The sequence below is a fragment of the Diprion similis genome, chromosome 5 (assembly GCF_021155765.1).
Source record: "Diprion similis isolate iyDipSimi1 chromosome 5, iyDipSimi1.1, whole genome shotgun sequence".
Taxonomy (NCBI): domain Eukaryota; kingdom Metazoa; phylum Arthropoda; class Insecta; order Hymenoptera; family Diprionidae; genus Diprion; species Diprion similis.
Genome location: NC_060109.1, coordinates 319,727 through 347,237, shown reverse-complemented (window position 1 = coordinate 347,237; position 27,511 = coordinate 319,727). Strand labels below are relative to the sequence as shown.

Genomic DNA, 27,511 nt, shown 5'->3' with positions numbered 1-27,511 from the left:
TTATACATAATTGAACGTAAACACTGGGGGGGGGGGGGGGGGTAATTGAGGGGGTTAGAGGAAAATGGAGGAGCCATGGACGATTGTGAGGTAACTGGGTGTTGTGGAAATTATCTCTGACATTGTGGTTAGTGTTTTACCCCCTATCCATCCGATGGTGCTTGATCTGCGTACATCCAACATGGCGCACGGATGGACGGAATAAATCTGGCCCATCGAAGCGTGCGTTAGACCAAAATACTACAATGGTATCCATGGCTGAACCGTTTTTTTTTTAATCCGTGGCATCAGGTTACGCTGTAAGTGAACAATTAAATTATGCATGAAATTGAAAACTGATGAAGAATTGCAAGTCGTGTCAGGGTTTGAAGTCGGACTGTACTCTGATTGGAAATCAAATTTGTAAACTTTTAATCCATTCAACGTTCTTTACAAAACAATATAATGTTCGGAATTTTTTGGTTTTGAGTCCTTATACTTTTGATCAGGTGATGTAGCACGAATTTTTTTAACGCACTGTTACTCGTTTTTGAAAAAGTCATTATCGTACTTGAAAAGCTAAAATCAGTAAAAAAAAACGTTCATCTTCTGATTATAGCAGAGTTGATCTTATCATGGACCATATAGTTGGTTTAGCGTCTTCTGTTTCTTGATCCTCTTTTGGATTTTTACCCTTTACGATGCTCTCCGTGGGCCTTTCTTATCTGGTTTTTCGATCAACCGGTTTAATTTTCGGAAGAAAATAACACGACACGAGGCAGCAAGTGGTGACAATTAATTTCCTCATCACGGGAACAGAAGGCTTCGCTTTTCGTCGTCGGTCGTCAGGTCGGTTTGGCTCCTGGATTACCGTTGAAGTGAGTCCTGGTAAACTAGCCGTAACGACGGGTAGAAATTGAGCGAACAATCCTGAGTGAATTGGGTTCGAAATGAGTTCCAAGAAACTGGAGGGTCGCGAAACGGATGGGAATAAAAGACGCAGGAGAAAGAGAGAGAGAGAGAGAGAGGCCGAAGTAGAAGAAGACAAGGAGTCGTCACCGAGTCAGCGATGACAATTTCTCCAAAAGTCCATCACTTAGCGGCTCTCGCTACCCCCAACGATTCGACTCAGCCTATCGATTCGTCCTCCAAAGTCCTCCCTTCGTCCTTCGGCAGGGATCAGAAACGACTCGGCAAGGTGACGACGAATAATAATTCCCGTTTCGCCAGGGGGAAACGGGATCGCGATTCGGGGCCCTTGGGCGAAAATTTCGCGCAGCTATACTCTCCACTTTCTCTCTCTCTCTCTCTCTCTCTCACACACACACACACACACACACACACACAAACACACACAAACACACACGCACGCAGACACTTAGGCATACCTAGGACAAAGACACTGACGGAGGACGGATATTCAGGGCGTTCGACTTTCTGGCTATGGGCAAGGTCGTGCAAGGCCAATATTCAATTTGCTCTACTGACGGAATTACACGGAATTGCTCTTCCCCAAATTGCTTCAGACGTTTCTGGGATGTTGTACGGAAAAGCTGCTCCCCATATCTATATATTATCACGAAATTGCCCCTCTGTACCTATTCTCTCAACTTGGCACGTGTTTGTCTGTCTGTGAGTTTCTCTCTCTCTCTCTCTATCTCTACCTCTCTCTCTCTCTCTCTCTCTTCACACCGTGATGCTGCATTTAATCTAAACGTATATACATATAATACGGAACTTGGCAACAAGGCAACTAGTTATACCTCTCGAAGCACCAAAAATTTTCAACTATATAATAATAATCGTCGTATATCAACTGATTCTTCCAATTCTTCTATTTAAAAATACACTAACACGCGACACGCTGGTGAGAAGAAATAACCACCCCCCCCCCCCCCCCCCCCCCCCTCCCCCGCAAGAGGTATTCTGGTCCAACGGCCTAAATTTTAGAAATTTTTTTAAGTAAGATAAAAAAGAAATAAAAAACATTTTTGGTATATATTCTTTTACAAAACTTTCATTAACGTTTCAAGTATAGAAAAAAAATCGAAAATACAGAAAGTTACAGGATGGTGAAGTGGGGGGTACGAAAAAAACGTGGCGATCTGGTTGACAGGTTTTTTACTCTTGTAGTGTTTCAAAACAAACAATCCAAAGGAAATATTTATTAGTCATGACGTCCCAATAGTCCGGAGGACGGAAAGAGAGGTAAAAATTTTTCACAAAATACCGATGATCCGTGAGAAATTTTTTTTCTATCCCTGTTTTCTTACCCTTCCGAATTACGTAAAGGTCTTAATTAACTTTGAAAATATGGAGAAAAAAAATGAATTTTCTTACATTTCTAGACCAGAATACCTTCTTACAAAAAAAAACTTTGACATCAGGAATTACCAAAGGTTGAGTAGAATGATAGAATTCTATGAAAAAAAATTGTAGAAATACGATATTAATAATTACACTATTCACAATTGATTCTTTGTTCAACACAAGTTGCCTGAAGCTTAATTTTCAGCAAAGAAAGAATAAGAAAATGTGAAAAAAAGGAACGATGTACAAAGAATTTCAAGATAGTTTTGAGAATTTTTTCATTAATCCGACAAGCTGGGGGTATAATTGTTGGCCTTTTTTTTTTGGGGGGAACTTTTTTAATCATGAAATTTTCCTTACAACAATACATGCTTGTAATACGATTATGCTGAGCTCTTTTTCGAAACGTCTTTAATTCGAATTAGTTTACGCCCAGTTTACCTCCGTTTACAGGCTTCGGTTTATACCGAGGTAAAAACACGGGGCTTTACTGCTCCGAGATTTTCGGGGCTTGAGGGTCGAAACTGATGGGTTCTGGGAGAAATCAATTTATGGAGAGAACGAAGCACTATAACTTCGCGGTTACTACGACGACGCGCTTTTACTCTTTGAGTCTCGACATTCCCGTCGCTCCCAATGAACTTCGGAAATTTCATCACACCCTCGTTCAGCCCCGACTCACCCACCCCTGCCATATTCTCCATCAGCTGAGCTCCCTATTTTTTTTTTGACATTCGATATTCCCATCGCTGATGAAGACGGCGTTGAACGAACAGAATTTTTTTTTTTTACATCCCAAAACCGCAGTCGTTGTTAACGAATTTTAGATCTGACGATGCGGTTTGAGAATCCGGACTTCTAAACGTGGATTTTTTGTTCTCAAAATCATTGGACGCTGATATTAGAGAACAGAAATAATATTGACGTTATATAGGTGAACGGATAATAGATTTCATATGGTAATTAAATTTCAAATTCGATTCAAAGCTTTCAAAAGCTTCGAGAGATTTTTTTTTTTCTTTTATTTCACTTTTCATTTCTATTTTCGTATTTTTATTGATAAATTAATTCCCTGTACACGAAATTTCATATCGATCTATAGACGCATTCAGCGCGGATAATTCGCTTTTGCTAATATTATGGATTAAATACTTTGAATGGCAGAACGGTGTATCTGCATCATTCAATCCGCAATGCGCTAAGCCGTATATAATACTCGTTGCTGAAAGCTCGGCATGCGGGCGAACAGAAAGACGGGCGGAATTTTACCGGGAAATGACGTGTGTTTGCAGAGTGTCCATTTGGAGGAATTTATCGGTTCTTTATTGAAAAATTATTGCATACCCGTGGTATTTATTGGAATTCAATAAAATAAGCGGGAAACTTTTGCTGCCTCGCCCATATCGTGTGTCACGCGTTTCTGTCGCGTGTGCGTGTTTTTTTTTTTTTTTTCTTTTTTTTTTTTTCTTCATGATTTTGCAACCCTTCGTTTTTCCCCATCGTTTCCAAAAGCGAATACGAATATAGGTATTCTATTTATAATTTCAATATACTAATTCGAATATGATGAAGCTAGAATCCGGGAGGGGGGGGGGGGGGGGGAGGGGCGCTTATTGAAGCGAAAATCATCCCTGCAGACGATTTTTTTGATTAATACGTTATAGATTCGACGATCCTCTCTTCCTATCCAGACTTGACAGTCCTTTTGATGGATTGCGAAACGATTTTTGGGTCACAATTCGTCCGTATTAAATTAAATAGCTAAGAAATGCTATGCTGGTACCGGCGTAAGCTCAAATTCAATTATTGAAAAAAGTTCGATTCACTCGATTTTTTTTTTCACACTTTCTAATCCATGAATTGTTTGTAAACAGTCACAGAGAGCTTCGAGACGAGTAAAAATTTTCCCTTAATCGATGGTAAATTTGAAAATTCGATTTTGGAGAAAATTTTTGCCTGTCTATATACCGTTCTTTTTTTCGATTTATCACTTTTTTCGTCCTTCGTCAAATTATCACGCGATGCTGATGGCAATAATTATCATCCCCTTCAGAGCTCTGTGCCCTTTGCGTCTGAATCGAGGCGGAATGGCGATACTCACGGAATGACTCGGGAACAGAATACGAGCAGCTAATTAATGCCGAACCGCGAATACGGATGTGCCTCTACGTATACTATACCCCCTCCCCCCCCCCCCTGCACTCTGCCCCGTTTAATTATCGCTGAAACTTGGTATCTGAATGGTCCTGGGATGTACCAGCAGCAGTAACGGTCATGCAGCTTATATACTCGCACCTACTACATCCTAGAGCCAAGTTACTCGCGAGACTCGCGATGCCGGATAACAATAACGTCGCGAAACAATACGTACCAACGGAACCATGGAATACAACTGGAATCACCCATGCATTCATCTACGAGTTCCTCTCGACGCCGTGCTTGCGACGACGTGCCAAAGACGTATTCCTACTGTCCTGACAAGCTGTATCATTTCATTTTAATCGAAAAGTCATTTTTTTTACCGATTATGCGTTTATCATTAATCGATTGTTGAAAGATTTTGAAGAAAAATTTTAAAAATTTTAAATTCTCTTCTACAGCCGATTTTTTTTTATCCTTATGCAAACGATCGATGTTTGGTTAGAATTGTCTTTATCTGTGAGCTTTAATTTAATAATTTGTTTTAAAATTTAATTAATAGGATCATTAATTTTTTACACTCGATGCTTTCTGCAGTTTAATTCGTATTATTGGATTTCAAATGAAACAGAATAAACACTCCCACAGGAATTTTGTGATAATTCATTTCAAATTCAAGCTATTGAACAAAAACAAGACAACTGAAGAGGAAAAAAAAAAATATATGTAGCAGGGGGCGATGAAAGAGGCGTTGAACTGAAAAATTGCCAATATCACAAGCCTGTGTCATATGTTCGTTAATTTACCGAACATCAAATTATTTCAACCGTATTAATATCGAATCGTAGGAACGAATCGTATTTTTCATTCGCTTCGTTCGAAAAAAAAAAAAAAAGAAAACGATAAAAAAAAAAAAAAAGAAGAAGAAAAAAAATACCCAACAACAACAACAACTGCAACACAATATGTCCGAGTTTTTAACCGCGAAGCTTTCAATTCGTGTCTCTTTTGTTATACCTTTGATAATTTTTTCTTCCATACTTTCTACTCAGTTCATTCTATCATTATTTCAATTTTCTGAATCCGCCGTTTTTTATACCGTATCGTATTTTCTCACGATTTTCACTCTTTTTATTTTCATAACCCTCAATTACGCTACCATATGAATCGCATACACTCGAGCTTCCGCTGTATACGGTATGTACAACCTTTTAAAGTAAACACGAGATCGCGCTAATGAGACGCGGCGTTAGCTCCATATCGAGCATACAGGGACGTGCACACCTACTACTCATGTAGGTGAGGCAGCCTAAAGTTGCGTGAGACTCGAGAGAACAGCGAGTGGAAGAGGCAGATTTTTTTCACTCCCCCCGATAACAATTTTCCCCACGTCATTTCCACATTCTTTCTGAGCCTCCATTCCTCCGGAAAAATTGAGGGTAAAAAAGAACAAAAAAAAAAAAAAAAAAAAACGACACGCGTTGGAAACTACTGTAAAAATCTCAATACCTATAAGGACGTGCTTCATACATTGATACAGACGTGAATTTTTTTTTTCAAATCTTTTTGTCGAACCGTTTATTTTTTATAAATACTTGAAGTCGAAGGAGAAAAAAACATGATATGATTTTCAGATGGTTGGGGCTTGACATTGCTCGAGTTGGCGTGGAATACCCCATATACTATATCGTTAGAAATAGCAGAGCAAATGCACCGAAATTTTATTCACATTTCTGTCGCAAACCGTTCTTCGTATACAATCTTATATGCACGGATTTGTTAAACCTTAGATATTCGACCATTTTTTCCAGTTATTCAGTGCCTAAAAGAAAATTGCAAGATTTTCTTACCGGCAAAGATATAAATTTCAACAGAATAAACAAGTGATAAAAGTGTTTGGAATGTATTTTTTCTAAATTTGGGGGAAAGATTTGATACGATGAGAGAATGTTCTTTTTTTTTTTTATACCTTGCAGGATAGTCAACAGTTTTGAAATCGAAAGCTTTCATCGAAATCCAATCTTTTATCGTGATTACAAATATCGCACTTACAAATCCTGGAGATAGACGATCAGAATCGGGCCAAATACAAAATGAGAATATAGCAGGAAAAGCGGAAAGCGGGGCTAAAAGATTTCCCGATTGATACAGCGTCTGCCTTTCGAAAGATTGAATCACGCTGTTTAGGCACTATAACACACTACAATCTATTTCCGGTTCACCGCGAAGCGAGATCGAATAAACGCAGGGGAGATATTGGTTCTTCTTCGAATGAAATGTGTACGCATCCAGGATGAAGAGGGAAGGAAGACTGAGCTGGGGGTTGAAGCTTTTGAATTAATCAGCGTCTCTATCAGCGCCGAGATATATCCACCCTCATATCTCTCGTTGTCTGTCTGTTTGCTTTCGACTCGATTCTAGGTCTTGTCTTGTCTATGTGCTATCCTGGCCGATGATCAATTATTTTCTTTGTTTCGAATCGCGGTACGAAAATTGTGCTTAGATCTAAATCTCGAAATCAACTGATTTGCCGATTCGCGAGGTAATTTAAGGGATTTACCCAACTGACGAGTAGGGTGGTGCGAAAAAACCTACTTTTTTTTTTTTTTTTTTTTTTTCCTTTGAGTCTCGTGTGACAAAATGTTAGTTTTTGATGTTTTAAGAGCCCACTCCAAAGGACAGTTCAAAAAAAAAAATTTTAAGAGGTCCCTTCACATTTTTTAAAACGTCAGAAATCGTCAAAAATCGATTTTTTTTTTTTGTTAATTCTTTTTCTCGTTATGGTATAATTTTATAGACTTAAAAAAAAATAAGTTTCCGAAAGTTTCAGTTCAAAATTTGAATTTTGAAAGGTTACTTATAATTTTTTTTTTCAATTTTTTGGTGCATTTCTTTAGATCTTTTCGAGCGACCTTTTAATATTCATATTAAAATTTCATAAATTTTTTTTCTTCAATTAAGTAAGAAAGAATTGATAACAATACACCACGACATGAATTAAAAATTAAACAAAATACTGAAGAATAATTTTTTTAATTTAATTTTTTGACGATTTTTGACATTTTTTAAAATTTGAAGTGACCTCTTACAGTTTTTTTTTTTTTGAGCTGTCCTTTGGAGTGGGCTCTTAAAACATCAAAAACTAACATTTTGTCACACGAGACTCAAAAAAAAAAAAAATAGTCTGTTTTTTTGCGCCACCCTACTGACGAGTGAAAAAAGTGTTTTTTGTCAAGAATTTTTTTGATAAGTTTTAACTGTAAATATTGATTTAGGCTTGATAAATACACTTTTGAATTGCGTGAAAACAACAATTTTTTTTTTTTCATCGATTTAATCACTTTTCACTCGTGAAAATCGGAGTTGAAAATCAGTATGAAAAAAGTGGTTCTGCGGTGTTGATGATTTCTCGGAGATGCTTAACCTGATACCAAAAAATCGAACGGTTTTAGATTCAGCATAGTAATGGCCTTGGAATGAATCATACGGTTTTTTATATTTGCAAAATTAACGAAATGGCGGCCATTTTTCGAAAAAGTGGTTAAAGCCCGCTTTTTTACCGTTTTTTGCAAAACAAAATATAGTTCAAATCAAAATTTCAAGCAAAGTATGATTCATTACAAGGCCATTAATATGATCAATCTGAAACCGTTCGATTTTCTGGTTTCAGGTCAACCATCTCCAAGAAATCATCAACACCACAGACATACTTTTTTTTCAAACTGATTTTTAACTACGATTTTGTCTGTAAAAAGTGATTAAAATCAACGAAAATTTTGTTTTTATGTAGTTCGAGAGTGTATTTATTAAGCCTAACAAAGCATATAACAATATTTACAGTTAAAGCTCATTAAAAAAAATAAGAAAACAGTTATTTCGCTATACTTTTCATCGCCTTGATAAAGGATAAGAGTTATACATTTGAAAAAAAAAAAAAAAAATATACGAAATGACAAAAACATTATCGTTTTTTTATAAAAAGTAATAAGGAGAAAAGAGTTTATGTTTGACGCTAAAATGCTGAAAATCGATTCATTTCTCATGGAACCGGAAGTTCAAATTAAACGGGATGTGGCTATCTTTCTTGCCCATTGATTCATCCTGAAATTCTGTAACTTTCAAATTTTTTCATTCATTCGTTTTCAAAATCATCGCTAAAGTTTTTATGACAGGCCAACATTTTTCACAAGAAGGTTATGAAAAGTAAAAATTGCCACTTTTTATCGATTTTTTGGAGAACTTGCGTAGAATTCTTATTCAACATTTGGTTGGAAGTCTTTCATCGTTTCCAATCACCTCTTTCCAAAGGACAAATTTGTTCAACCAACACGTCAAGTATACATATATCGAAATTTTCGTCCTCTTCTTCAGCTCCCGGAAATCATTTGGATTCTCAAAACTGTAATTTAATTCACCTCTGATCATAACGAAAATCCATCCCACAAATAAACGGAAATTCAATTTCCTCGTAATCGCGGTTGGAATATATTTTGCTTGATTTTCGTTCACAATCACGAGCAAATCTTTGTTCAGTTATAATTAGCCAGTGTTTGGTACCCACACACTTGGTTCTACAAACACGTGTTTAGAACAATGTCTGAGGATATTGGGCTCGAGCAAATATCATCCGCATGTTGTGCCTAAGCACACAGAAAATTTGTCACTAGCCACTTTATTTTTATGGTATCGAATTTTTTTTTTCTGAAAAGTAATTCGTACGGGAACAATTCTCACTCTCCTTTGGGTTACTTTTCCACCCGACTGTACGCCTGTCAAATCCACGAGCTAAGGAAAGCCTCGACAATAACTCTGCCCTTCCAGGACGCGACCCTTCACTCAGCAAGGATTTGCGACTTAGCTCCTTGGATAACTTTTGGACGGCCCAACGTTGACCTGGCTCTATAAGGAATACGTGCCGAGGCATCAGCCCGACACGATCTCAACTTCTGGTGCCCAGAATACACGGACGAGAAATTCAAGGCGATCATGGATCACGGATGAAAGTCGAAGACGAAAAGGAAAAGGGAAAGGGAAAGGGAAAAGGACCGTATCTCGATTGAAGTGTGGTTAAGAAGCGTAGCTTTTAGGATAAAAACATCACGATCGAAAGGAATTAGAGTCCTTGAAAGAAAAACAACAGCTAAGAGAAAGACATAGCAAAAAATGATGAGGAAGGAACATTCGTCCTGAAATCTGGTCAATTTAAAAAAAAAAAAAAATTTTTTTGTTTTTTTAACTTTTCGGTTATGGGACTTCGCGATAGAAAGTTAAACGGCAATGGGGTGAGGATCGATAAGCTCTGAAGGGGTTTAGAGTCGTGTATGGTGTTTGAAATTTCGTCGGGTGAAGCTTCATCGGACTTTAATGAAACTGGTATTAACGGGTCAGCGCACAACAGGCTGATCGCCTCAGAATTAGGGATATTACGCTCGGAGTTTAGCGAAAACTTTGTTCCGCAGGCTCGGTCGTCTCTGCAGACGCTAAGTTAACCCAAAGTTTCGAATCTAGTCCTGCGGCACAATATTTAGGGTATGGAAATATTTTTTCGCTACAAGAAATCGAGTCATATTTTTATTTAACTAAGAAATATCAAGCAGAAATGTTTATAGTAATATGGCTGTGGTTTGATTTTGACATTTTTTTTTTTTTCTGAAGGACATTTTGAGGTAATTACACAGGCCTACGATGGATTTTCCACTGATAAAACTGAGTAGCAATTTCCGTAGGTATTTGGTACGAATCTGTGAAAAAAGTGTTGAAATATTCTATCACGTAAATTTGATTTACCTTGTTTATAACTAATGCTGTTCATTTTAGAACTAAAAATTCAGTTTTATGTTAATTATGTTTAATTTTTTCGTAAAAATTGTTTGAAAAAAATCAAGCAAATATGCGTATCTTGCATAAAAATAAATCTCAATGTGATGTGAAAGAAAAAAAACTAGAGATTTATTTTATTTAATGTGCCGTATCTAAGTACTTGAGAATACCTAAATAAATCATTATGATTTTAAGGGGAAATTAAAATTTATATTTCGCAGGCCTGTGTTGGTAATAGATTTTATCTACCTTACGAAATTCAGATATATTAAGATTCTCGGTGTCATGGGTGAATAAAATAAAAAACGCTGTTCAAACAATTATTGATGACATATAAGGGGTCAAAAATTGCCGATAAAAAATCGAAGCCCTGTTTCTCGACGATTAATATCAAGGTGTACAAGCGTTCTGGTCAAGTTGAGTCACGGCGAAGAGTCATAGCCAAGGCAACCGCGGAGGGAATTGGTTTGATCGGTGTTACGAGCTTGACGACATCGCCGAAGGGAAAAAGATGGCTGTGACGGCTGCCGGTAAGGGTTGTAATCCGGGGTGGTGGGAAATCTTTGGGGAAAATATAGCATGCTGACGACGGTAACGACGCGGCGAGTTAACAAGGGTTTCACACTTTTTACACGTCCTTCGCGTCGTCGACTGGGAACAAGAAATAAAAATCCCAAAACATTGCGTAGTATTCCGTAGTATTGCATGCAAGGAAATTTAATGCTATATACGCTTCGCAGTGGCGGGAGTGAAAATTAGAAAATCGAAAAATCGGAAAATCTCTGATCGTAAGGGTAGATTTATTTTTTCTATTTTATACATTCATTTATTTTTTTTTTCTTCTTACTTTTCGAAACAATGATTATCGTCGTTTCAGATTTTTAAAACTTCGCGAGGACGATTTGAAAACCGAATGATATTCTTTCGCTTTTTTTATTCCTTTTCATTTGGTTTTATTTTTTTTCTCCATTTTTTTTTTCCTGTTTTTTTTTTCTCTTGTATATGCATCATTTTTCTTTGTTCTTTCTTCTTTACTCTTATTCAAAGCGCGAATATAATTACAGTTTAATTTTGTTCACTGAACCGACGATCTTCGTCGCTGCTCGGCGAATACGGCTTAAAGAATGAAAGAAAGAGGATCGATCGGAGTATAAAAAGAAGAGAAGATCAGTGGAGAGGAAAGTAAAATTTAGTTTTTCACACCGGAATGAGAATAATGAATGGGGTGCGTAGTCTTTATGTAATATGTCTATATATATATATATATATATATACGTATTATATGTACATACGAAGATGAAGGATTTATAACCTAATTAAAAACGATCCGCCACTATAAATCTTTGCAGAGAACTCTCTAAAGTATTCAATGCCGAGGATGGAGGGCTGTATATACTATACATATATATATATATATATATATATATACAGATCCCTCTACTTATATATCACTCTTTGCTTAGCATGCTAATTAAAAATAAGAAAGAGTTATAAGGAGAAAAGGAGGAGAAGAAGAATTTCGAGAGGGTCAAAGGACAGTGTAAGAAAGACAGGATAAGGAATTTATGAAAAAGAAAGTTTGAATCAAATAACGGTAAAGAACAAGGGAAGGGAAACACAATTTCTAATGAAGATAAATGAAATTAAAAATTCTCCCATGTTTCATTATAATACTGAAATTTTCATAATCGAATACGTCGCAGTTTCGCGATTTTCGTTTTTCCTTTTTTTTTTCTTTTTCTTTTATTTACTCTCTTTTTTGACGAAGATATATTCACAACGGTGATTTTTACTCATCAAATACAGCCTGCAATATAATACGAATGGACCTAATTTGGCAGGAATTTTTTACAAAGATAGATAATCGATATCGATTGTTATCGAAAAATTGATACGTGACCGATTTTTGTTCGCAACACAAAAACTTCACCCCTCCGATCGAAGAAATAAAAAAGAAAAAAAAAAAAAAAACAAACCGGGTGTGTTATTCCGGGTCCGAAACAAGTCGAGCAAACCCTGTGCGTTTGCCCTCGTTTTACTTCTCCCTCGGGAATCCGGGGTGTTCGAATCCCACCCGTCTACCACCAGATGTTAAAACCAGGACTAGACAGCGGTGAAATGTCGCATCCTGAGTTAAACGATCCTGAGCGAATCTCTGGTCGTGTAGTCGTAGTTGGTGAAAGGGACAAAAAAGTGGAAGAAAATTGGGGGGGATGGGGGGGAGGGGGAGGAACGGTTACACGTGTCCGAATTTCCGAGGTGCGGATTCGCGATGATAAAACAAGGCGCGAGACTGGTTTTCAGAATCCATTCTCCTGGTGCCGGCAGCTACACTCGGATGTGTTTACTGACCCAACATTGGCACAAGGGGATGATGGAAGGGGGTTGAACCGTCTGTCTATCGCAGGAGTTCTGCCGCTGCTACTGCTGTCACTTTGTCGTGAAATAATGGCGAATAAAAGACCACCTCGACGTACATCCTCTTCGGCCTCGTATTTCCAACTTCTCACCTTCGATGTAAGATCGCGATTTTTATCCCCGCCCAGCTTTCGAGTCAGTTCAAGTTCGCTGATGTTGGCAAGACATCTCCTGTTCAGCCAAAATCAAAATTCACACTTATAAATATCACTTACGTCACTTATGAACAATTTCTTTAAACACACATTTTCTCGTTTCAGTCTTCAGATTTTTTACAATAAACTTATTAAAATAATCAATTATATAACCAAGTCAATAAAATTTTCTTTCATCTTCACTTATCTTTCGTAACCTGCGCGTTGTTCACGAGTTACAAACCCAAAATAAGCCGTGTAATCAGAGTCATTTACTTGATCAGAATTGGTGGCAGCGGTGGGATGAAAACCTGAGTTAAAGAATCTTGATCTGTTGATTTCGTGAATTTTGTGATCAGTTTTTTTTTTTGTTTTTGTTCTTTATTATCATGCGAGAAAAAAATTCTACCCGGTGTAAATTCTCTGGACCGACTTGGCTGTTTCTGGCGGCGTGCGGTTTCCTGACCTTTTTAATAATCCAAAGTGTCTTTTGGCGGGTGTTGTGAAGCAAGCGAGAGTTTCGTTCTGTGGAAAAATTCTAGGTCTCTAGACTACTTCGTGGCCATGTACCTTGCGCATATTTATGTACAATGTATATCCACATCTGCATAATACTTAATACACTCTATTTTCTTATACGTGTGTAAAATCTGCAGAGAGAGCAAACTTTTGTCCTTGCGTTTCGTTGGTTCTTGCCGTCTCTGCGGCAGGCAGGCCTGTAAGTTTTTCTCTTTTAACCCAAAAGTCGTTCGACGTCCAGGAATGGAGAGGGGAAAAAGAAAAAGTCAGAAGAAGCAAAAGAAGAGGGAGGAAAAAGTAGCGGCAAGAAAACCGCAGATACTAGTTCCGTATCCAAAACCATGAAGATACCTACGAGAGGACGGAAATCCTCTCGAAGGAATAACCGGATAATTTTTCAAACAGCCCTCGTAACACGTGAAATTGATCACATATGGGATGAAAAAATTTCCACCACCTGTATTCACTTTTTTTTTTTTCTCGTCTACCGATGTGTCAATGATACTGAAAAATTATCTACGCGGTGATTGAGTCATGCGGTGAAAAAGAAGAGGGAAAAAAACTTACTCTTGCAGGTGAAACGAGAAAACAGTAACGCTTCGGAAAATCGTTGAGAAACGTGGAAAATCAGAAACTTCCGGAGGATTTCAAAAGTGTGAAATGTGTTTCAAATGATTTCTTGAGGTTTAGCAGGGAAATTTTTTTTATCAGACGCTAAAAATTTTTCGGAACTCAACACAATTTCGGGAGGCTTTATCGAAATTAATTAAAAATTTCATAGACCTTGATATTCGGGATTTGTCTATGAGATTGTTTTATACACAAAACTTGGTATAAAAAAATATAAATAACTTTGTGCGAACCGAGTTGAAAATTTTTGGTTGGTAAAAAAAAAAAAAGAAAAAAAAAAAGGAATTCGAAAAATTATAAATTCGAGAATCAACTATCGGATTATAAATCTGAGAGTCAAACACCGTTGTTGGATTAAAATAGCGAGAAAAAAAAAGAAATCAAACCAAAAACAGAGAAGGGTGGGTAAGAAAATAAAAAGAGCCGGTGAATAAGTAATGGATAAATTTAGACGAAACAGGGCAGTTTCTCGGTTCATCTGCGCCTCTGTAGGCGGACGATATGTATATATTCATGGGTTATACACCGCACGAGTCTAGTAAGTAGGGGTAAGTGGATTTTTTACGGTGCTTCGAGGCCCCCGGGTACCGCAATACGGGATTTCCTGGATTTCGAGGACTTAGTGCGGCTGAATTCACTAAGACCGTAGTCCAGCTGTTTCAACCGAGTGAACATCAATAGATTACACCGCTCGAAAAGTCGTCCCCCTCTCCCTTCCACCCTTCTGACTGGTGATCAACCCTCAAAGTCCAGCAGCCAACCCTTATAAAATGATATTGTGCCCATCCCTCAAGTTCACGCCAGCGCGCCCTCCTCCCTTTCTCTCTCTCTCTCTCTCTCGAGTTCTCTCTGATTGCCAAAACATTCTCAACTTTCACGAATAATTTCATCCAATATGGAAGCGTACAGATGCCGGCGGTAGCGAGAACTTCATCTCATCTAAACGAGAATAAAATTGAACAATCTTAAACGAATTTTGACTTTTAGATATTCTTCGATAAGATCTTCCTACGATTTTTCAAAATTAATAAGGGAAGGTGGGGCAAAGTGGGCACCTTAAGATTTTTTATTCCTCATAAATGACATTGATTGTTTTTTTGTACCCGGTGTTGTGATAATAATTGATAATCGATATTGTACTCTGAAATTTTGATACTGTTTTTGGATATTTGAAAAAAGTATTTAATATTCTTTCAAAGAAATTGCAGCCCTTTATTTATGCTGGTGATGTGAGATGCACGAGTGCAGACATCGCGTGATCCGAAAAGCTTCCCTCTGCGCATGCACTATATATTTATATACATGTGTGTAACATGTGTTGTGTTTACACTCCGAGGACACGACAAGATCTTACGATTTTCCTGCTCTTTCCGGGCTGCTCGCAGCAATCCTCTTACGCTCTTATCCCCGCGGTCTTCTATTTGATGTCGGACAACTGCGAACTACGACTTTCCTTATGGATTGTCCCTCGAGAAAATGGGACTCGTCACTCGTTGTTGGGCAGAAATTACAGTGACTTAGCGATTAACTTGAAACGATGAGGCGTTCTTGGATTAATTTTTCGTGAAAAGTGAGAAAATCTTTGAAAGCTTGGACTCTTCAGAGCTTTTTGATAAAATTTGAATCAGCGATTTGGACAAAACTGGAATTAATCGGTATTTTGAATATTTAGCACGTGTTCAATTTACTTGAAAAAAAAGTAAGCTTTTATCAGAATAACATTTTCGTGAACATAGATACAAGGCTTTCAGTGATATTCAAGATTCTGTTGCTCGTCAAATTGATGAAGAAAAGACACAAGGAAGGGAAAAAAATATGCGAGTTAATAAGAACTCTTGAGAAAATTCAATTTTCTCATTGTCAGATGAATAATATCACAACTCGTCCGAAAATTTTGTAGTCCTTGAATTTGATGATCAATCTACGTAGAACACGACTATTTTAGACAGGCTGGAAATGATATCTCCTCGGCCATTATCTGCACGCTTGCATACGATTTGGTTCAGTCAGACGGATTTTCTCTCTTACAACACGATCAGATCGCATTAAGCTGCTCGCCATTTTAGACGATTCAATTAGCCGCAGGCTCATCAGAGCCTGATTTCGCTTGTACGGTATGAATTGTGAAAATAATTATTTTCTGAATTGATGATCCCTAATGAAAATAAATTTAATCAATTGGTAAAATAAATCGATGATTTTGGAAAATTCCGAAAATTGGTATAAAATTGATGATCCTTAATGAAAATAAATTTAGTCAATTGGTAAAATAAATCGAGAAGACAGATTTCCTGATGAAAGAACTTTAAAAGATCGGTACGAAATCGGAAAGCCCGGTTTCATTTGAAAAAAATGTAACGATCCGGGACGAGATTATAAAAAATTTGCAATATCAGTAAAATAAATCAACAAGGCAAATATTACGACGAAGAAGCTGAAGGATCGGTAAAAGATTAAAAAGCGAATCGTTACATCAAAGTCAGTGCAAAAAAAAGCCAATAAATAATCAATACAAGATCGAAATGTAAAATTTCGACATTTCCAGAATCCGCAGGAAGTTGTATCGACGATGAAAACTGTGCGACCCCCAATTTCATTGTTCGTTATTATTAATTATTCATCGCTCTCAGGTTTAGAACGAGTTTCCTTTTCCCCATTTTCGGTAGAATTAGGAAGTTAGGGAGATATCCGTAGACCCGTGTCTAATAGCTCTCGAGGAACGGTCCACCTGGGAATTATCCCGCTGCCAAAGAGAATGGGAATGTTGTTTTGCCAGACTGAAGAGCTGCCTGCCTGCCTGCCCCTCGGATCCCACGACAATTACACCCGTGTCACGTGGCCCTGAAGTGTATCGCGTCGTCAAACGGCGTGAAAACCGCCCCTCCACTTCCGGTGGCCCATATTCCACTTGACCCTGCAACCCAACTATTTGAGAGGCCCTTTTTCGCTCCTGGTTTTATCCAGAGCTACCCGGAAAGGATATCCCGAACAATTATCCTTGTATTTATTCTTCCCTCGCACGCTTCGAACATTGCACCCTCAATTTTAGGGTGAATCGCTTGGAAGATCCACGGTCTTAAGATTAACGAGAAACAAACAAACAAGAATCTTATTATTAGAGAAAAAGTGTTTCATTATTTGCCTATGAATTTATATTATAAATTAGATTAGAGGATTGACATTCGATTGAATAAAAACATTTTTTTTTTTATCTCTTTTGCATCTTCTGGTTATGCATTTGTCGTGTAAATTTTCATCATACGTTACTTTGTAACTATTTACAAAACATCTGAATTTCAAAATTTTTCCGATATAGTTTAACGTTTATTACGTCCTTCGATTTTGAATTTTGCCCGAGCTTTGAAACATCACTGATAATTTCGGTATAATTTTTCGATTTCTATGAATTTTAGAAATGATAAAAATACATAAGAAACTAAACAAGATTTAGAAAATAAAAAAACAAAAAACAGAAACTACACTCGTAGACAAGATTTCGTAAACAGTAGTTATATTTATTTTTCTATAGAAAAAAGCACCATAGCCGAGGTCTTCAGTTTTTTTTTTCTACCGTTTCAACCCTTCCACCCCTTTTTATAACAGAGTGTCAAAAAATTGGCCCGCAGGTGATATAATTAACCGTATTTCTTAATCAACGGGCGGTCTAATTAAGGTGGTTATAACTAATGAAGCGTGCGGCTGTAAGCAGGGTGAGAAATTTCCTACGGAAAACAAACCAGCGCCGTTTGAAGCGGAGCTGGAAAATCGTCCTGAATCAGAAGGATCTCGTCCTGGAAGTTTGAGCTGGAGGGGTAGAAATCTCGGGGTTTTCCAATTTGCATAATTTAGAGCAGTGTGTTAATTGCCAAGTTGAGTAGTAAGAGCAACTGCAGTTTTCGGTTCCCGATTCGTCGGTGCTTTTTCTCCCTCTCCTTCCCCCTCTCTCTTTATGGGCGAGTTTATTCCACCGCCTACGTTTATTCGGCGGAACCCTCGCTTCCGGCAAATCCTACGGATGACCAGAATTTATATACCACTACCCGTCAAGTTTGGGGAAAAATAGAAATAAAGAATAAGGAGAAGAGAAGAGTAAGACGAAAGAGAGAAGCTGTGGGGTAAAGTAAATAAATAAAATGAAATAAATAACAAACAATTTGTCTGCCATTCTCATGATTAAATCCGGAACGACAGCCGCTTTCTCTTCCTCTCTCTGTTTCTATGCGTTTCTCTCTCTTCATTCTCTTTATTCTACTTCTCTGTCTCCGTCTTTCTCTCCTTCCTGGTTTTAGCACCGGGCACCCGGAGCTTCCGGAGAACGCATACGAGGAAACTTTTCGACAATGACGAAATCTAGTTGGAGAAACAACCCCCGATAAACCTTCCCTCGCCCCAAGACAGTGACAGATACGCGACGAGCCCTTGCATTCATATATTCCAAAACACCAAGCCCAGAATCACCTAACGTTATACAATTTTGGAATGGAAACGCTTCGCTGGATTTGACGATAAAAATTATTATCAACGCCGATGGCAGTTTTGCACGATTTCTTTGACGATGCTTGAATTTTTAATGCAACACTGACATCAGTTTAGAGAGAGAATTTCGAGTGATTTTATTTATCGATTGAATCTCAAAATTTATCTTTGATATCATTTTTTGTGAGTGAATTTTAGTCGGGAAGTTATCTCACACCTTATCGTAGATTCAAATTTCGAGTATCGATTCAGAGGAATTTGATAGCGAGATCATTTTGAGGATGTAGATCGTGAGGGAATCTATATTATAAAAAGATCGAATCTACAATTTCGAAAACATTGCTCTGATTTTTACAAAACAGACTAATAATTAATGTTTAATTAGTGTTTGTGAAAATTCTCAACTACTGTGTTTTCACAGAACTAACTTGAACTTGGAGAGGATTCCGAAAGATATTCACATTTCAAAATTGATCTTATTTTCAATACCACGTAGACCAAATTCCGGTGAAGACGCGAAGCTGATCTTATCTCGAAAGCATAAACTTCAAACTGATACTAAATCTCGAAGGGTTTTCATATTGTTGGGTTGCAAAAATGGTCAATTATCCATTTTCGATTACTCGTTACATAAAGAGAATTTTAATTATCCTGAATATGATTAATAATTACAAAAGAAAAATGGTAATTACATTCAAAGTAATTAATAATCATATAGTAAAAATTGTAATTCGACTCGAAACGATTAATAATTGCAATTTTTTACTTATTTACAATTTTCTTTTGTAATTGTTGATCATTACGAGTGTAATTGCAATTTTCTTTTGTATTTACTAATTATTTCAATTATGATTAGAATATTCTGTTGTAATTATTATTTAATTTCAATGTAATAACAATCTTTTTATATAATCATTAATTATTCCAGTAATGTAATTACAACTGTAATTAATTAGTTGCAACGTTGTTGTTCCGAATTACCGTATTTTTTTTTTTTTTTTTTTGACGTTCAAACCTTAACCCTCCCAGAAAATTTTCTCTATTTGGTATCTATAAATTTTAATATTGAGATATCAATTGAAATTTAGAGAAATTCGAATAAAAATTTATCTTCAAATCGATATCACAATTATTCTCAAGGCTTCTAAATTCTAAAATACTTCTCTCTCCCGCTAAATAATCGTCTCGAAACAATCCGGGAACCGAGTATTCGAGGCTCATTTTGTACAGTAGCAGCGGTCGAAACCGTCCCGCTGGAATTGGGATGGGTTAAATCACCTGACAAATGTTACAGACCGAAACGCTCTCGTCCATTGCCAACAACGGCCACATTTCCGCGGCCCCGCATCCCCGGGGTCCCAAATTTCCAGTAAGGGATGCACCGCCTTCCCTTTCCGAACTTCCGGAGGAAAAGCTTCCCGGAAGCACTTTAAAAAACAGCTGAACACGTCGGTTAAATCAACTCGGATAAAAATCGGCAGAAAAATTTTTTCGTACCTTTAAAAAATTCCCAAAGTAATTTGAAATTTTTTTTTTTTTTTCACAAATTTAACTTATGCATTTTTTGTTCCAAAGTTTTTGTAACTCACGATTTCGATCATGACTCGATTTCTGCTTTCTGAAATTTTCTTTTGATATTTGCAAAACTAACAAAATGTCGGCCATTTTTCGAAAAAGTTGAAAAATAACGTTTTTTTTTTTTCAAGCCAAAAAAATTTTAAAAACATATGATTCATTCCAAGGCCATTAACACGCTGAATCTAAAACCGTTCTATTTTTTGGTATCAACACCGCGGACCTACCGTTTTTTCAGACTGATTTTCAACTACGATTTTCGTTTTGTAAAGTGATTGAAATCAATAAAAAACCATTTCTTTCATGTAATTCAAGAGTGTCTAGTAATTCAAGCCTAATAAAGCCTCTATATCAATATTTACAGTTAAAACTTATTGACAAGAATTTTCCCAAAAAAACCTTTTTCGTTGCTCGTCAGTTGGGTAGACCCCTAAAATTGAGGATCCAAAAATCCCCCCCCCCCCCCCCCCCCCCATGCAAGAATATCCTAACGTTTATAGTAACTGCAGTCCAATTTCCGCTTTCTGTAGGGTCGGATTTTGGGTCGGTGGGTTTACTTTTTTTCGCTCTTCCGTCTGTGCAGTTGCAAGATTCGTGAAATTGCTAAAAAGTGACGATCGAGAGGGAGTCAGAGCATTCCACGATACCTTCGTAATCCTGCATGATAATATGATCATGCTATGTGCAAGTGCAGGATGAATATAACCAAGCTATATATGTATAATGTATATGTATACAATAAGTAGGAAATTCTAATCGAATGCTTTTCAATTTTACAGAGAATGGGTTCCGTCCACGGCGACGAACTTCCTTACGTATTCGGCGCTCCCCTCGTCGATGGGTTTGGACATTTTCCCAGGAACTACACGAAGGCCGAAGTCACTTTGTCGGAGAGCATAATCCTGTATTTCTCCAACTTCGTAAAGGCGGGGTGAGTCGATTTTGGCAAAAAAAAAAAAAAAAAAAAAATTTCTTTTTTCAGATCGTTACATTTTTCTCATTTGCAACAATGCAATAAGCTATTTATTGCTTTTTCATCATTTGCGCAATCAATGATACACGGTTGATTGTGAATAATAAAAAATTGCCTCTCCGAATAGCGAATAACTTTAGACTATCGGTGTGAATGAATCGGTACTGAAGAAATTTTCAAAAATTCTTTCAAGGATGGTAAAAAATAAAAAAAGGGTCGAAGAAAAATTTTAAAATCAGAAAGTAATCGCAGTCCGATTATTACGAAGATTGTAACCCTTTGTCGAAACTTCATTTTCGAAACTTAAGTCCGTCATTATATCAGATTTTTCATTCAAGTTGCAAATTTTCGCCAAGCAGTTTCATTTCGTTACAGAAAATCACCAGCTCGCTTTCCATCGACTGTCCCTTGAAAAGTTCATTTGAATTTCAAACATCAGTATTTCCTTTTCGTTTCCTTTTTTTTATATTTTATCTTTTTATCACACCTCCGGGTGTCAAGTTTGTCGGATTCGGACAGTTTGTAGCCTGCGTGCAATCTCTGCGTCCATTCGGTGAAAATCAATTTGAAAATGATTGGGGGGGGGGTTAGGGGTAGGGAAAAATTACGAGTGAGGTTCAAATGCGCCACCTTGAAAACCTGCGCCCGGTCACTTTAAATTCCGTTCCATATTCAGCAGGTGGGGTGCGTAAATTTTTTCACCTTACCTTGTTGATTTTTTTATTACTTTTTTTTTTTTTTTTTTTTTTTTATACATTTTTTTTTTCATTATTACCCGTTTCAAAGATTAAAGGAAAAAACTCTTCACACGTCTAGATTATGTATGCAGTGTATTTTCGTACGTATAATGTGTTGTATATTATATGTATATATATATATGTAAAGTGTTCTGGAATTTCTACGCGTGGATAATTTTCACCTTATAATATGCGTACGCATGTATGAATTTTTTACGAGAAATTTATCCCCACGAAATATCAGGGGTTAATTAATTAATCAGAAGCCGGGATCAAATCAGTCTCGAATAATTGCTCGGAGAGGCTTATCGTAAGGAGTTATACATGATCTTTACCTCCGGGAAGAGATCATGTCGGTGGCTTAAGAGATAGAAAGAGAGAGAGAGAGAGAGAGAGAGAGAGAGAGAGGCCTGCTTGGTGGACGAGTTAATTAAGTTTGGCTTTTGGATTTCGTCAAGAGAGTAACCGAGATCACGCTCCTTGTTAATTTAAGATTCAGACACTGAATTCGTTGAATAAGCTGACGGAGTCGTTCGCCTTGCGAAAACGCGACTTGCGGATTATTATTCGATGGACGGATCTACCTGCTTGAGGTTAGAGATGGGAAAATTGACGCAACGTTTTGTGGTATGAAAAATAATTATTCAAATGCTCGCGGAGAAAGGATCGAACGAAGAACTAAAGAAAGACGATTGTAGATAAATGAAAATTGTTGTCAGAAAATTGTGAAAAAAATATGCACGTAAAGAGATTTTCAGGGGCTGCTGATCAGTTCTGTCTTGAATGTTCTGAGAGTCCAAATATAAACGGTAGAGAAAAAAAAAAAAAAGTAATTTGCGATTCTTAAACCTTGTCATGGTTTGACGAAAATCGGTTGTAATCGATTTCGGATTTTTTGTAAATTACACAATCAGATGAGAGCTGCTAAAAAATTATACCAAATATAATTTGTATTTTATAGATTTTTACCCTCAGTTTTGATATTGGAAATTTTCAACTGATCGTAAAAAATGGTAGAATAATATTTTCGAGTTTTACAAACGTTTGAATTTTAAATCGGCATTCAAACCGTCCGTCTTCTGCCAGCGAGTTTCACGTTATAAAAAGCTTTATTGTAACCTTGAAATGAGCCCTTCAAGTTTCTGAAAATAATTAAAAAAAAAACTTCCAGATGGCAAAACGAACGAAATATATTTAAAAAAAAGTATAAAATCGAAGATGGGGAGGAAAAAGATGTGGAAACAATATGCGAGTGAACTTTTTTTTATTTCTTTCATCAATCTCTCACAATAATATTTATTTATAAAAAATAAACTGAACGTCATAATTATGCTAAAATACTTTTCTCCGTTATGGTTTCATTGAAAACCGTAGTTTATTTTAATCATGTTCAATCTAATTTTTAATCACTCTGTATTATTGATAAATTAATTATCACCAGAGAATATAAACACGTCTGTTGTTAATGAAAATTATCGAAAGCGGCGGAGCCGTTGAACGTGAAGGAAACCGCGAGGCCCGTGGTTTTGTCACGACGAGGTCAAGATTGAACGTAAATATTAATTTACCCCTCGTGTTAATTAGCACTGTCCGCACTCCGCCTCATTAAATACTTTAGCTTGTGTATATAATATATACGTGTACGTGTGTGTGTGTGTGTGTGTGTGTGTGTGTGTGCGTGCGTGCATGTACAAAGCAACGACGACGAAACGTTGGAAATGATATTATGTATTATATACAAGGAACGTCGTCACGAAGGATGATTTATTAAACTCACGTAGGTCACATGTCGCCCTTTTTTTTCCCCCGTTTCTTACGTCTTATTACTTTCTTCTCGTTATTATTATTATTTTTATTATTATTATCATTCTTATATCCACCCACCTTCTCTACTCAATTATAATTACACGTCGTCTTTATGCTTTCGCTAAATTTGAAGGTAACATTTTATTTTTATTTTCTTTCCAAATGTTTCGATGTGATGGATTAGTTTGTTTTTTTTTCTCTCTCTCTCTCTCTCTCTCTCTCTCTCTCTCTCTCTCTCTCTCTCTTCCCCGAAGCGTCGTGAATTCGAATTTCGAAAATTTTTCTCGTATCGGTACGAATTTTTTCATCGAATAAATTAACAAGGTTTAAGATAACTTTTATTCAATTTTTATACATAGCATTGGGATTCTTTTATCTCCGTTTTTATCGTAGAACTTTGTCAAATTTTGAAGAAAAAAAAAAAAAAAAAAAAAAAAAAACGTATAAACCGCATTTAATTTGAATAAATTCTTCACTTCTTTAATACACTCTTTACTTGTCCTTCATTTTTACTTTTAATTACGTTCGTTGATTATTAATATACGAAAGCAGCGTTGATTTCGCTTTTTCAAGACAAAATAAAAATAGTTTTTTCCGTATTCCGGATCCTTTTATCTCGAATGAAATTTTTCATACGTCCGACGTTTTTAGCTCGTACACCTTACACGTATTCACAATATACATATATTTACGTATGTACGCGTATTTCAGGTAAACCAAGGTAATAATGCCAGCCCGCAAAGTTATCGGCGACATATGTGTTCCCATGAATATTCAAACGTACATATATATATATATATATATATATATATATATATATATAGGTATGTACATACGGCAAAGAGAAACCTGGGCTTCACCCCTACATTTCACGTCAATGCCGTGGTGGCAGGGGTTGGGGGGGGGGGGGACGTTGCCGCCGAATTTTGCCCCTCGATCGAACCGCGCCCGGCTTAGCATGCCAAACGAAGTCTTTGCACAGAGTGAGTCTCTGTAAGCTCAAGCCTCGAATGACTTTCGGTGACCAGCCGCATCGACCCGAATCTGCAAAGCTCTCTTTCATCTTCGCCTCTTTACGTGCCTGTTTATTACACGTTACGTACCTGCTGTGGATACGTGCGGGCGACATTTTTTGATTGACAATTTTTTTTCTGTTTTTCTTCCTTTTTTTTTTTTTTTTTTTTTTTTACTCTTCTTTCTCTCGTTCTTTTTCTTATCATGTATTTTTAGCAAGATAAATTCTGCCGAAACAACAAATTAATTGTACCTACTTCCAACGTTTATTGGTGCCTTGAATTGCGATAGCTTTGACCGTTTGCTTTCCATCGCGTAAGGATTTTGAGATATTTCCATCGAAATGTGGCATTTTTTTTTTTTTTTTTTTTACAAAAATTGCATTTTTTCACTCGTAGGTATTAACTAACAAAACGCTTTATGAAATAGGTACAGTGATAGAAATTGTTTTTTACCTGTTACAAGGTGGTAAAGTGATGTATTAATTTTTTCGAAAAATTTTATAACGAGTTTATTCAACAAAACGATTAGAAAAAAAAGTCCCCCTCGATCACCTGGGGAGGGGGGGGGGGGGGGGGGGGGGGGGAGAGGTAAAAACTTGGAAGGGTAAGTATTTCGAATGGCTAATAAATAAAAATTTCGTAACACGTGAAAACAAAATGACGAACTTAAGTTGAATTGTCATTCTGATCAGCTACGCTTTCAAAAATCGAGATTTCGAACAATTAATCTCTTGTTGTTTTATTTTCTCATGTTCGAAATTCCGATACATCGGTTATTCGAAATAACAACCCCTCCAAGTTCCGATTCCCCCCTCCCCCCCTCAATTTACCCAATTTGTTGAAAATTCGACAAATTTGGTAATCAAGGCCCGCTTATGTTACACGTGGCCGCTCGCACCCCGATGGAATTTGCGTATTCTTCGCATTAGCCACACGTGGCACGATACTGAGGCACCTATCTAGGTAGGTGCCTACATGACCGCGTCAAGTTGTGTCCTGTGTCCTGTGTCCTGTGTCCTGTGTCCTGCAGCGCATCACCCTCTCTGTATTCCTATCACGCCCCCGCACTTTTAGTTCAACGAGTAGCTACGTACAGTGTTCAGCCCTGCGGGATAGGCGAGTTCCATATGAGGGTGGGACCTCGATGAGGGAGGTAAAGGGATGGAGGGGGTTCACCCTCAACCCCCGAAGCGAAGTCCCGTTTCGGAAAACTCGTTTCAACACCAACGCCTTTGAATGGTAATGGCTAATTTGTAAAATTACACCAGACTTTACCCCCACTCCCGCCCACCAACCACCTTTGTACCCTATTTTGTATTATTTTATACAAAGGGATTTGGATTACGTTCTATGTACGACTATGTATACCTACGTACGTATGTACGAAAATTATATCCACAGCAACGGATAAGCCGAGTGTGTTATTTTGTTCAGTTGAGTTTTGCAAAGTATAAACTTTGCAGCGTTGAAACATGTTAAACAATACGCGAATACACCTGCCTTGGATTTGATCCATAATTTTTTGTTTATTTTTCTTAAATCTTGTTTAATCTAAAATTAATACGGGATCAAGTCATAAGTGTCAAATAAGGGTCGGTTCAATTGTAAATGTTCGGTTTCACCAATTCGACGATGCGTCACTCTAGTTAGTGAAGATAATTTTGGGTTCAAAAAAGTTAAAAATTCCGAATTAGGTGATGAAAGAAAATTGGAAAAAAAAAATCGGCCCACATTTTTCTCAACGGGGGTTGTTTTGTGTCATTCACTGGATTTTTGAGAATTTTTTCAGATTTAAAAAAATCGGTTTTCGCAATCGACTTTATATATTTGTAAAAAAAAAAAAAAAAAAAAAAAAAAAAACGGTTTGATGAAAAAATTTGAAAAAAATTCAGGATGCGTTTTTTACAGAGTAGAATATCAGGAAAAAATATGAAATGATTTTGAGATGGTTGGGGTTTAACACTGGTCGAGTTGGCGTGGAATATCCCGTATATAACATCTACGCACGGGTAAAATATAAGAGTAATTAAAATAATTTCGGTGAAAAGAAATTTACATTTTAATTCGGGGGATAGGGGTGAGTGTAGGTCACGTGACAAGATTTGCATTTGTTTTTATTCTCAATAAAAGGAGGCACAGAAAGAGGGGAGAAACGATTTTACAAAAACTCAGTGAATTCCGGCTCTGCTTTGCGCGTGATACATGAGGTAATCTTTTTCATTGTTTCTTTACAATATGAATTTGCAACGAAATTTTAAGCCTGCACTTTAGTATAAGGACTTGTCAGTGATATTTCTCATTTGGTGGTTTGTGACTACAGCAGATTTGCAAAAGGAGCTTATCTCTGATTTAGCAATGTTTGGCAAATCGGTAAATTGAAATACTGCCGTAATTTCGAGTTTCCAAATCCCCTTAAATTAACTCGAAATGCTAAGAAAAAAAGATTTAAAAATAAAAATTCTCACCAATATCAAGGGCCGCCTTAAATTAAATTGTACATTAAAGTCTGTCAAGTTATTCTGAATTTTCATCCCCTGTCTTTTCGTGGTCGAAGGTGGAAGATGTGAATAAAAACTATCGAGCAATAATTTCAGTAACAAAAATTCGACCACATCGATCTTTTGTTTATTTTATAATCTTCGTTCCCAAAGTTCTTTCATATTCAAAATCTCACCTCTATATAGATAAGGTTAAAGTAATTTTACGGTAACATTTTGCCTTTTTTCTTTAACTTTTGTGTATAAATAAATTATAGTTTTTCTGGTGAGGCCTTTAACTTTATTTGGCTTTTTGACTCAGTTGGCATTTTTTACCGAGTAGAATGTTAGAAAAAAATATGAAATGATTTTGAGATGATTATGGAATACCCTGTATAGAAGCTTTAGTGTTTTTTAATACCTGCAATATGCGCACAGAGAAGCTCGCAAATTTTTAATCGGAAAATCGAACACGTAAATTTACAATATCGAAAATGGAAGG

The 27,511-nt window shown here is 36.8% G+C and overlaps 1 protein-coding gene across 1 annotated transcript in view; it reads left to right on the top strand.

Moving 5' to 3' along the window:
* LOC124406297 (neuroligin-4, X-linked) overlaps positions 1-27,511 on the top strand; it is a 191,722-nt gene that overhangs the window by 116,654 nt on the left and 47,557 nt on the right. Inside the window, exon 7 of the mRNA XM_046881667.1 lies at positions 20,780-20,931. Within this exon, the coding sequence (XP_046737623.1) occupies positions 20,780-20,931 (152 nt within the window). The remainder of the gene's footprint in view (positions 1-20,779; positions 20,932-27,511) is intronic.